We start from the raw sequence: 13,079 nt of genomic DNA, 5'->3' as shown, positions 1-13,079 counted from the left end.
AAACTGAGAAAATGGAAGATTTGTTATATGGATATGGATAGTAAGATACAAACAATTAAAATGTTTTTAGTCCCATTAGTCTTATACACAGGTCAGGCATATTTTTATCAACCAGAGGAGAAGTTGTGGATAGCAGTTAATAAAGAACTGAAGGACTTTGTCTGGGAGGAGAAGACTGCAAGAGCCAAGTGGGATAAGCTGATTCTTCCAGTAGAACAGGGCAGATTGGGATTACACGATTTGAAGGGGTATTTCAGAGCTACACAGTTAAGGCTCCTATACATAACACAATTAGAAGCCTAAATTCAGAGTGGAAAGGGATGATGATGAAATGGTGGGGGGTGGCTCAAGAAACAAGGAGAGACTGGGATTTTGGATTCAGGCCTTTAAAAAAAATTACTGTAATCATAGAGAGTACTATATCTATATAGTAGCAGAAAGTATCCTAAGGACTAAGCCAACATGTGAATGGAGAAAGAAGATTCTGCCAATAGGGATGACTGCAATTAGGGATATAGACAAACGGCAAGAATGGGCTGGAATTTATTTGAGAAAACTGGCAAAAGAACCAAGGTATTGGTAGCAAATAACTAGAGAGGGAAAGATGATAGAGTGGGAAGACACCAAGAATTTGTTTGGACTGCAGGTTAGAGATTGCCTTCCCTGTCAATGATTGATATCAGATTGTAGGCAAAGAGAAGGAAATAGGGAGGGTCCTAAATGGGAGATCAGCACTGGTAGAGTTTTTAGTTGTATCTAGAGCAGATGCTACCATTAAAAAAAGAACAATTAGTAGAGCATATAAAATATTGCATGATAACTATAAGAATCAATCAAAGGAGGTTAGAAAGAATTGGGAAGAGAGATTGGATAAGCAATTCACAAAGAAATAATAGGATGATATATGTACATCTCCTAAATATGCAAGAAAGTCTAGAATTAGGATTTCTGCTTAGAAATGTTTGCATAGGTATTTGTGTACCCCAAGTAGACTCCAGAGAATTTTTCCTCATGTAGAGAGCAAATGTTAGAGGCATGATGGGGAAGAAGGAGGTAATTGGGAGCATATTTTTTGAGAGGATGGTGAATTGGTTGACTTTAAGGATTCCCTGCAAGATGCATCATCAGAAATGTTGGCTGGGTAGATTGGTGTGACAGGAGTGTGTTTTTTCTGAACTATGATACAGAATCGGAATTGCCTAGACATGATAAAGCCTTGTTGTATCTAATTATGGTGACTGCCAAAAAAGCAGTTACTAGAAAATGGAAATCAAAATTTAAACCAGCTATACTAGAAATAGTGATACTAGAAATAGTGAATATAGTAACAGAGATAAAACAACTGGAATTAAGATCTTTAGAAAAGGGTAGGAGCAAACCATATAGGAAAAATGGGAATTGTGGAAACAGCAAAACAAAGAATAGGACCAGCACTAAGGTTAACCGCTCTAGAAAAACAATTCAAAGCAACAAAACCAAAACTCCAAGTATCGGACATGCAGAGCGAATACAGTAAATCCAGAATTTATTCCAAAACCATAAAGCTTTCCGGCATAGCCCTTTCTCAGTGAACAGATAAAAATACAATCTCATGATTGCTTAAATAGCTCCAGTAAAATCACATGGCACAGCCTCAATCATAAAATGAATTTTAATCTTCCTTGTCCAGTAACACCAGTCCTGTACGGACTACCTAAAATACACAAGAGCCTTGAGCAGCCACCAATGAGACCTATTGTTTCGGGTGGTGGGTGGGTCACTGAGCCTATTTCAATATACTCACTGTCCGTTTTAAGTAATATTTATTAAATATGAAGAGTTATATACAAGATACTAAATATTACATCAACTATATGACTGGAATGACACATACAAGGAACATTAATATATTTTTGTGTCTGGATATTAAATCCTTGTTTACAGTGATATCCATTGACTTTGGTCTAGAAGCTGTACGTAGTTTCCTTTGTGCTAACACTGATATATACAGTAAAGAGATAGGAACTATTTGTGAGTTATTTGAAATTGTGTTGAATAACAATGTGTTTATGTTTTATGATCTCCTCTACCATCAAAGAACTGGTGTGGCTATGGTGACTTCCATAGCCAACACATATGCCAATATTACTGTAGCCCAATGGGAGAAAAGTTTTGTATATAATTGTACACAAGTTTTTAGAGATAAGAATATAATACTTAAGAATTGGAATATTCTAGGAACAATGCCTAAAATTAAAAGATTAGTAGGGGAAAAGCCGTGCTTTGCTTATAGGAATTGCCTTAGTTTAAAGCAACGAGTTGTAAATTCTGCAAATGTGGCTGACTGTTATTGTCTGAGTATCCTGGAATGTCATAGTAGTAATGGCTTGTCTCTTACTGGATCCAAATTGAGCTGTGGTGCTCTCTGACTTGTGCACCAGCTCATATGCAGGGAATGATCCCTATTTACATATTCTGTGCCATAGTAGGTGAGCTTGTGATCTACTCTCCCCTATTTTCAGACATGTCCAGGGAACTGCATGTTGTTGAGTCAAGAGAACATTTTTTGTAGTCCTGCCTCTATGAACTAATCCTTCACATTGCATACTGTATCCCTGAATTCTGGCATGCTCAGGGCTTCAACCCTCCCCATAATGAGCTCCAGATTCACTAATGTATTATGACAATAAGCTGAATTTCCACTCTGCTGGAAACCCCCCCCCCCCCCACCTTGATTTTTATTTATTTATTTATTTTTTGATAAAACATATGAAAAACACTTACAGATTTGCTATCCGTCAAGTAAATGTCATGACACTTTTTAAACATATCCACACTCGCATGCATATACACATGCATCTGTGTATGTTTGGCACAAATGACTGGGCCTTCTGAAGGAACAGATAGTCGTGAATACTTTGATGGGGTAGTGCTTTCCATAAAAAAAAGAAGAAAAGAACAAACAAGAGCTTTTCATGCACTTTACTAACTTTTGGGTTATAGCTGAAAGTACCATTACTGGTTTAAGAGTGGAGCATGTTGTTTACTCATCAGAGTCTGCTTTTGCATGGATTTTCTGATTTTCTGTTACTCTGACAGACAGTGTGGAATACAAATATAAGTTGATGTACTTTACAGAGCTTCACACCAATTAATATTGCAACAGTGTCATCATAGATAGCCTGTCTCCCAATACAAATATTTCCAGTAAGTAATGCAAGAGTTAAAACAGAAATAAAAAAAACAAGACTGCAGCCTAGACAACCTGTGCTTGATTAGTGGCACAGGCATCTGAGGGACAGGGTGGGAGAAGATGAGCTTGAGCAGCTGATGTCTCTCTCATCCTGAGGGGGAAGGAAGCTGCTAGGATAATGGCTTCTGCTATCCCTTGTGCCGGAGGGATGTAACACCACCTGTTGTGCCTATATTAGCTCGCACTGCATCTGATGGGGACTCCCCTGATGAATCAGGGAATGTGGGGCATGCGTGTGTGTGAACAGATACATTTCCTATCCTGAACAAGCAGCCATTGCAAGTCTACAGGCAGTCTAGGGTAGCCCACTCCAGAGGACTAACTAGCTAACCCACTCCATACTAACCAATGGAGGAACAAGTGCTCCAGTTGGGCTTCCCAAGTGGGAATAAGTGGACTTTGTATTTGTTGCCTAAGCCGTCTGGCTTATGGCCCAGTAGAGCAAATGGACCAATTGGGTGCAGGTAGTGGAGCTGTTGATTAGAGTCCTTCATATGTGTGTCTGTGTTGTTGGGGGGGAGAAATTAGAAAACAAATGTAGCTTTTGTAAGGACAAAACGTCTTACATGTGGGGGGGGTGTTGTCCGGGAACTGAATGTGATAGTAGATATTGTAACATTACATTTACTGAAAATACAGTATTGGTTATCTGAAATTTACAGCAACAGCGTTGGTATCTGTCAAAGTTGCTGTACAGATCTTGCAGCCAAAGAATGACTGTAATTGTGAGGAACCTGATTGAGATAGAGGAGGTGAAGTTCCATAAACTTCCATGAAGAACGTAAGTGTATAACACCAAAAGTGTGCTAACAAGAGGAATTGGTTTAATATGGGCAGAATGGATGTAACCATGTAGAAATTGATTATAAGGTACAGAAATGATGTAACCATAAATAATATAATGAATGCGGACAGAGTGGGTATAGACACCTTGAACCTAAATGTAAGGGACAGAGAGGGTTTAGCCATGAAAAGCGTAATTGTTAGAGACAAAGGACACAGCCTTGAGGAACATCATATCTGACAACATGGACAGACGGGGTGTTACACAGCAAGGAGCAAAGTAATGACGTATGTCTTGTTCCAGGTAAAGCAGATGTCCTGTGATGGTGCACTTGTGATCTGACTACTGTTGTTTAATTAATGGCTTCACTTACAGCCAAGCTTCACTTACAGCCAGTTCTTTCTTCTTCTTACAGTTCCTTTAGTCCGTAGCATGGAATCCCGAATCATGATCCCAACACGGATCTCTCCTCTGCAGTGATCCAACAAAAATGCATTGAGGAAACGTTTAAGAACAGTCTACGTGCTCTATGCATTCCACTTAATTCCACCAGTAATCTGTATTTGATATGTAACATAATTCTGATGTGATGTTCAAATCCTGTGCGTGTCACTTTGATGTCTGAATTTTGGTGTACAGAAAAATCAATACAAAAATCCAGATCCTGCAACTGATAAAGGAAAAATAGAAAAAAATGGAACCCATCTCCTCGCAGGGTATTGATAAGAAGTCAGTACCTGCAGCAGATTTTTTTGGTCAGCAGTTAAGACACCTTAAAAGTACAGTGAACAAATGCATACTGCAAACACTGGTGCATGTATATTTCACACTAAATACATGTCTTTATACATAGAGATAAAATCACAAATGCACAGCCATATCACACGAACAGCATGTAGAGGTGTTTCACATGTTTATACTGAAGTCCATAATGTGGTGTATGGACTTGTCATAGTCAGATGTTCTCAGGTAAGTTACACATGAATTGTCTATACAGGTTTTGTCACTCTAACATCTGACATATGGCCCACATAGTTTAGGCATCAGGTTGACTGGCATCATGACATATCAGTCCAACATATGTGTGCCACAAGCACTACTACTGCTGCTGCTGCAGATACTGAAAGACAAATACAGATTTTTGATCTGCAGTCATACACATGCACAAATGCTAAAGCTACATTTGTTCTTAGTATTTTAACACAGTGCTTATTTATATACACTGTTTAAACATACATGTTTGCACATTTGTAAACAATGTTAACATACTGACACTACAGTTGTGGAATGAAGTGTATGTTGTCAAGTGTGTGCAGCTGCACTCACTCACTGTCACACACTGGTGCACACACACACACACACACACACACACACACACACACACACACACACACACACTTGTAGCCTTTGCATCATACTGGTATTATAGATACTGTGTTTGAACACTGAAACTGACTAGAGATGATCCAGAGATTACAAACAGCAAATACAGGAATTTTGCATTAACTTTTGAAACTGTGATTGCTAAAATTTTCTCAGGGAGTTAAAAAAAGTAATTATCTGTAGTGAAACAGTAAGGAAATTTTTTAAATATATGTAACTGCTTTTAATATTATAGCAGTATTGTAAATGAAGGGAATATTTCCAGGGACTGGTCCATCCTGGCTTGGAAAATAACTGCAGTTCATGTTACAGAATCTGTCATTGCACTGACTTACAACTGGAATTGGTGGATGGAGCTTGCATCTGAAATGTACTATTGTGGACCCTCTAACTACTTAAACTACAATCAGTTTTTTTTTCCTGTCAGTGGTCTACATGTCTGGATTTGTTAACTTCATTAAAGAAGTTGCTTCTGTTTTTCAAGTTCATGTGTTGCTGCCCCATGTTGTCCAGAAGCAGGTTGGCTTACATCCTTGACTTTCCTCACATCTTTAATTTATCTGCATCACTGAGCCATGTTCTGTATGAGTTTAAATCTCACAATTGCCTCATGTATCTTCCTGAAGAGATGTTTTACCAATTTATTTAATAAGGCATGTTTTTATGTTTTTTAATTCGTTGATGCATTGGTTATTATGGTGTACTACTGTAATTTATTTCCATACAGCTTCTGACAAACTTGGTGTACACCTTAGTTTAGTTGATTTATTTTAGCATAAATACGCAGTGCTGAGATGACTTTTAGTATTCTGCAAACTCAGTCATGGAAATGTTTAACACGCACTGTCATGTGCGTATACACACACATAATACGCATTTTTTTACCAGCCTTTTTACTTCCCATTATGTTCTTTCAGTCTGCTGTCCTTATCATCCCTTGTTCACTTTTGTCATTTGTCTGTATGTGGTCATGTTCTCATTTATTTTGTCTAATTTCAGAGATGACCTTTGTTGATTACAGATGGTGGGGGATGACTGAGGAGGCCATCAGTTGTACTCAGGGGTGCTTCCATCTGTTGTCGATAAATTCACATTTGTGTAGTGTCCCAGACTAGTCAGGCTCATGCATGCATCTTGGTACAAGTTGCTGGCCTGCATGTGACTTCTAGTTTTCTGTACTGAAAGGGGCCATGCCTCTGTCATAATTACCATTAAGAGGTAACCTCTTGGTTTTACAATGAAAGAACATTTTCTGATGTCATTGTTTACTTTTTTACAGTCATTTTGTTCCGGCTACACAATGAACAGCTGATACTGCAAGTGGTTTGTAGAGGGGGGAACTAATCCTTCTTTGTTACTATGTCAGGAGACTATTTTAGAGTGCTGTGCTGTGGCAAGTCATGTGATGATGGGTCTAAAATTCTGCAGTGTCATATATTAATTTGAACTTACATTTCTAAGCATGTAGACAAAAGTCATTCTCATGAAAAACAGAAAAGTGTCTTTTACTCTGGTATAAAGCCCACTGTGTTCCCCCCACTCCACCAACTTAAATTACTCCAGAGTTAGTGTACCCTGGAAGTATACAGAATAAAACCTTTGCACCATTCACCTGTGATTAAAGTAGATCCCAGTTTTGTCACTTTGTTGACAATAAATACTCCTTCCAACTATGGTGTCCTCATGCTTGCTTACATGCATTCTTTAGTTATACCATTGTCCATACCTCCAACACCCCTAAGGTAAGTCCAGCCTGTGTTTTGCATTGCTGGCCTTTATCCACTCTAAATTATACACTCACCTCCTTTGTCTGTGAATGAGCTCCCTATCGGAAGTATAATTCTCCAGTACTGCGAATACCACCAGCTCAGCAACTAAACTGCAACTCTGATGGGAAAAAAAAGCAAATTCTGAAACTTTTATTGCACTTGTAAAGCATTTTAGTATGGGTGAGGATGTTGACCCTGCATCTCCTAGCTTAGGTGCTATGCTGTCCCACAGCCCTGTTACTTAAGTATACCAAAGGAACTTCCAAGTGCAAAGCTGCAAAAATAACACGATGAAAGCTGTTTTCATAGAACATCAAAATAGGTTGTACACCCCTACACCTGCATATCAATTCCATGGTTGTTCAGCAGTGGGATGTAGGGCAGATTCTGTTGTGACTTTCAACAAATTTACTTTGTAACACTGGCACTTGCCAGGAGAGTGCTGAAACAACTGACAGGCTTCCCCTTAGAGCAAGGTGAATGACATATTGTAGTCTTAGAATTAGTATATATTTCCCATTTTGCTTTCTTTTTCTGAGATTTGCAGTTACTGTCATTAGGTGCTCAATGAGTACCCCTTAGGATTTGATGTTCTTCGTCTTCCATTGCTGCAGTCCTGACTATTGGGTATAGTCCGCGTCCAGTCGGCCCGAATACCAGAGTATAAGGCTGACGTCGGTCAGGGCGCATTAGACTGACGTCAGTACGTCAGGGTACTAATGCGCATGACCGACGTCATATCCTCAGTCTTTTTTGCCGCATGGTCCGATGCAGAAGCAGTTTAGTGCAGGTTGGCGTTCTGAAATATTTCAAACCGGAGTTTCAGACCAAACAGAGTTGGCTTGGGGAACATTTTGGTTTTTCTTGCCTCAGTATTTTACCGGATGTCAGAAAAGTGAATAACTGTATTTCTTGTGGGAAACAGATACCTCATAGGGATTATCATACCTTGTGTATACCTTGTTTAGGGCCTGAGCACGACGTTGTTGGTTGCCGCTCTTGTGCTAGGTTTAACAAACGCACTATTAAGAGGAGGTTAGACTGTGCCAGGTTAGTGTTTGGGAAGCGTTGCAATTATAAAATGCCGCCGGATGCTCCAAGAAGCGCAAGGATAAAACTGTCAAGCCTAGGGTTGAGGAACCGCAGTCCCGGACGCCGGTTCTTCAGAAGGCTCAGTGGAGCCGGAGGTTTTGCCAGGAGTTTCCATGGAGTCCCAGGCAGAAACTATACTCTTACAGGATGTGCCTTCTCAGGAGGTAGGCCAGGCTGAGGGGCTCCTCAGGTGACTGTTCTTCCCACTCTTCCCAAGGTAGTTAGAGCCTCTCCTTCTGTTGCCAAAACTTCTTTAAGAGGTAGGCCTAGTTCAGCTTCAGTGGGGCTTCTCCTAGCATTTCGGGTTCTGTACCTAAGAAACATATGCTTAAAATGGCAGAAGATTTGATTACTATGATTAGGGGTTCTATGCCCCGCCTGATAAGAGGCCTAGGGTGGAACCAGAGTTTGATAGTTTTGAACAGTGTTCAGAGGCTTCAGAATCTTCTGTGGAAGATATGCAGGAGTAAACCACTTATTCTGATTCTGATGTGGATGATTCCACTCCTACAGCTGAGGATTTCTCATTTTCAGAGACTTTGCATTCCATGAGGGAGCACTTTAAATGGGAAGGCCAGGATTACTCTGATTCCAGGAAAAGGCTTAGGGAGTTCTTGTTTTACCCCAGCATAGGCCTTTAGCTATTCCTCCTGTGTTGAATGTGGTGGAAGATGTTTTGCAGAGGCTTCCCTGAACCCTGATTCTTTGCCTCCTGCTCCTGTTAAGCCTGATAGATATTATAGGGTGCAAGCTCATAAATATTTGTTTAAGAGTCCTAGGGCGGACCCAGAAACTATTTCTCAGGGCCTAAGGGTGTAAAGGCTTCTGTGGTTAAAAATCCTGTTCCCACTGATAAAGAGGCAAGGGCTTTGGATAGGTGGGGAAAGAAAGTGTATACTTCTTCCTCTCTAGCCATGAGAGCTTTGAATTGTCAGTTTCACATGCTAAAATATCAGAATTATCTCCTTTCACAATTGAAATCTAAGGTGGATGCTTTGGAAGGTATTGAGTGTAAAGAGTTGCTGGATTTGGTTCATGTGTCTGAACAAGTGGGTAAGCATTCTTTGCAATGTGGTTTTGATGCTGTACAGGCCTCCTCGAGGGTGGCTGCTACCAGTTCTGTTCTTCGCAGGCATGCCTGGTTGAAGGATCAGAATTTAGCTGAGCATGTTAAGACAAGGATTTTGGATGCTCCTTTACAGTCTGATGTGTTGTTTGGATCGCCTGTGGAAGCAGTTTTAAAGAAAATGGAGGACAAAGCTAAGTCTATGCAAACTGTTAAAGATTTTTTGCAGGTGCAGCCACCAAAGTTTAGTAGAAATTGGCCTGCTAAGGGGTGGACATATCCTGCTTATGATTCTCAGTCTAGGGGTAGGTCTAGACGTGGTAGGGGCAGGGCTCCAGGTTCTTTTAGGCCTAGAACAGGGAGTTCACCTGCTCGGACTTCTGGTGAGGGCAGGGGTCAGTCCTTTCGTAAACAGACCCAATGACCTGTCTTTTCAGCTGCCAGCAGATTCACGTTTGGCAGCTCCTTTGGGAGGAAGACTGTCTCTTTTCAAAGAAAATTGGGATTTAATTACTCAAGACAAATGGGTGTTGGATATCATTCACCACGGTTACAGATTTTATTTCCATACAATGCCCCCTTTCAAAGGCATGCCAGACGTTCCTCCTCCACAAAGAAAAGAGGCTCACAAGCAAGTTTCTCAGTTACTTCACATAGGGGCCATTCAACCAGTCCCTGTATCAGAAAGGGGCCTAGGATTTTATTCTCGCCTGTTCCTTGTACCAAAGAAGGGAAACACGTGGAGACCAATTTTGGATTTATCTATCCTCAACACTTATCTGGACATTCCCAAGTTCAAGATGTTGACGTTACAACAGCTTTTACCTCTGCTGGGCAAAGATCACTGGATGGTAACTTTAGATCTCAAAGAAGCTTACCTTCATGTGCCTATAAGGCTAAGTTGCAGGAAGTATCTGCGGTTTCGAGCTGGAACTTCTCATTATCAGTTCTCTGCATTGCCCTTTGGCTTATCTACTGCCCCCAGAGTATTCACAAAGGTTCTGGCTCCAGTGATAGCTTACTTCAGGCTTCAAGGAATTCAAATCTATCCTTACTTGGACGACTGCCTGATTCTGGCTCAAGAAAAGAAGTTCTTCTACAGCACCTGGAATATGTTAGTGCTAAGATGCCTAGGGTATTCTGTGAACGAAATAAAGTCCAGTCTAGTACCCTCTCAAGACATGTGCTTTCTGGGTGTGAGACTGAATACAGCAGCCCAGATGGCCTTTTTAACCCCGGACAAACAAAAGAGTCTGTCACTTTACTTCCATCAACTATCTCATCAGTCCGTGCTGACTGCAAGGACAGTCCTTCAAGCATTAGGGTTCATGGCATCTTGTATTCTGGTGCTTCCCAATGCCAAACTGCATATGAGGAAGTTACAATGGTATCTCAAAACTGTATGGACACAGCACTGCCAGGATTTGGACACTGTCATTCAGATAATACCTTGCCTTCAAAAAGAATTCTTGTGGTGGGCTCAGGAATGTCACCTAAACAAGGGACTCTCTGTGACCCGGCCAGAGGCAAGTCAGATCTTAACGACAGATGCCTCGGACATTGCTTGGGGAGCTCATCTAAATGGAAAGTGGATACAAGACAAGTGGCCTGCCAGACTACAGCATCTGCATATCAACATGAAAGAGATGTTAGCAGTCCAGTTTGCATTAATGGCTTTCAAGGAGTTGCTTCTTCCAGGGCAGGTGTTGATTCTAACAGACAACACAACTGTCATGTGGTACATCAACAAGCAAGGGGGAACACATTCTTATCCTCTATGCAGGCAAGCAATGATTTTATGGGAGACTGCGCTAAGCCTGCAATTAACTCTTCAGGCAAGGTTTCTGCCAGGAGCACAGAACTCCTTAGCAGATGTGTTAAGCAGACAAATCATGGATCCCCACAGTGGAAACTGGATCTTCATGTATTTCAGAATCTGACAGTGTCATGGGGAACTCCAGACATAGATCTGTTCGCTTCTCCACTAAACCACCAGCTGCCAAAGTATTGCACAAAGGGGTTTCATCACACAGCTTGGAAAGTGGATGCTCTGTCTTTCAGTTGGAAAAACCTTCATGTGTATGCCTTTCCACCTCTACCTCTTCTTCCAAAGGTACTGTTAAAGGTCAGACAAGACAGGCCAAGGATGATTTTGATAGCTCCAGATTGGCCTCGGCAACACTGGTACCCTCTACTACGGAGTCTGGTAAAGAAGCCTCCATGGCCTTTACCTCTGATTCCTCATCTGTTATCTCAGAAGGACGGTCATTTGCTCAATGTCAAGCTACACTCTCTTCATCTAACAGCTTGGCATATTCTGTGTTGAAACACAGCAGGTCTCAACTTCCTCAACAAGTTTTAAATGTGATTATGGAAGCTAGAAGACCTAGTACAAGGAAAGTGTATGCAGAAAATGGAAGAGATTTTTGTTTTGGAGTACAGCAAAGAATTTGGAGATTTCTGAGCCTAATTTGAGTGTAGCTCTTCAATATCTTACTGAATTATTGGACAAAGGTTTGTCCTTCTCTTCCATAAAGATTCATGCTGCAGCAATTTCAGCTCACTATGATTGTGACCCACCTTTGTTTCATCCTTTGTTCAAGCAGTTTCTTAGAGGGGCAAAGAATATAAGACCCCGAGCTCCTACTCCTGCTTGGGATCTCAATTTTGTGTTGGAAAAACTTACTCTACAACCTTTTGAGCCTGCAGCTACTGCTGAATTGAAATACTTGTCATGGAAGACTGCTTTTCTGTTGGCTATTACTTCTGCAAGAAGGGTGTCTGAGTTGCAGGCCCTTATGGCAGTAGAGCCCTTTTTGATTTTCCATAAGGATAGGGTATCATTACTTACTAATCCTTCTTTTATGCCTAAGGTGATTTCTAGTGTGGCTTTAAACCAAACTATTCATTTGCCTACGTTTTTTGCAGACCCTCAAAATAAAGGGGAAAAGATTTTGCATACTTTAGATGTACACAGGCAATTGCGTTATTATTTAAGCAGGACTAAGGATTTTAGGCAGTCTCAGCAGTTGTTTGTTTCTTTTGCTTTGAGTTCTCAGGGCAAGCCTGTGTCAAAACAAACTATTTCTAGGTGGATTGGCTTTTGCATTGCATTTTGTTATTCCCATCATGGCAAAGAGATTCCAGCTGGGATTAGGCCTCATTCCACTAGGGCTACTGCCACTTCAACAGCATTTCTAAGGGGGGTGGCAACTAAGGATATTTTGGAAGCAGCTACTTGGAGTTCAGTGCATACTTTCTCTAAGCATTATCACCTTCCTATCTACTCTAAGTCTAGGGCTGGTTTTGCCACAGCTGTTTTGCAAGGCATGTTGTCAGCTCCTACTTCTTCATAATTTGCCAGCCTCCCTTACCTCTGCTTTGGGATTCTACCCAATAGTCAGGACTGCAGCAATGGAAGACGAAGAACATAGTACAGTTTTGTACCTACCATAAATGTAGATGTTCGAGGATTCCATTGCTGCAGTCCAATTACCCTCCTTCCCCTCTGTATTTAGGGGTGGTTGTGTAGGTGAGTTTACATGCTTATATTTTTGTATATATTGTTGTATATATTGTACATGTTTTTGGTGCAGGTTTTTTGGGACTTGTCTTTTTAGGGTCTTCTGACATCTGGGGCAAGAAAAGACTGAGGATATGACGTCGGTCATGCGCATTAGTACCCTGACGTTGGCGTCAGTCTAATGCGCCCTGACCGACGCCAGCCTTATACTCTGGTATTCGGACTATACC

General features: G+C 41.0%; 1 protein-coding gene across 1 annotated transcript in view; it reads left to right on the top strand.

Moving 5' to 3' along the window:
• Positions 1-5,360, top strand: part of NIPSNAP1 (nipsnap homolog 1) — an 810,051-nt gene extending 804,691 nt beyond the window's left edge. The window contains exon 10 of the mRNA XM_044068455.1: positions 4,432-5,360. Within this exon, the coding sequence (XP_043924390.1) occupies positions 4,432-4,496 (65 nt within the window). The 3' untranslated portion in view covers positions 4,497-5,360. The remainder of the gene's footprint in view (positions 1-4,431) is intronic.
• The last annotated feature ends 7,719 nt before the right edge of the window (positions 5,361-13,079 follow it).

The sequence above is a fragment of the Protopterus annectens genome, chromosome 4.part0 (assembly GCF_019279795.1).
Source record: "Protopterus annectens isolate FY-2018-M chromosome 4.part0, PAN1.0, whole genome shotgun sequence".
Classification (NCBI taxonomy): domain Eukaryota; kingdom Metazoa; phylum Chordata; order Ceratodontiformes; family Protopteridae; genus Protopterus; species Protopterus annectens.
This window is presented reverse-complemented; position numbering and strand designations above follow the sequence as displayed.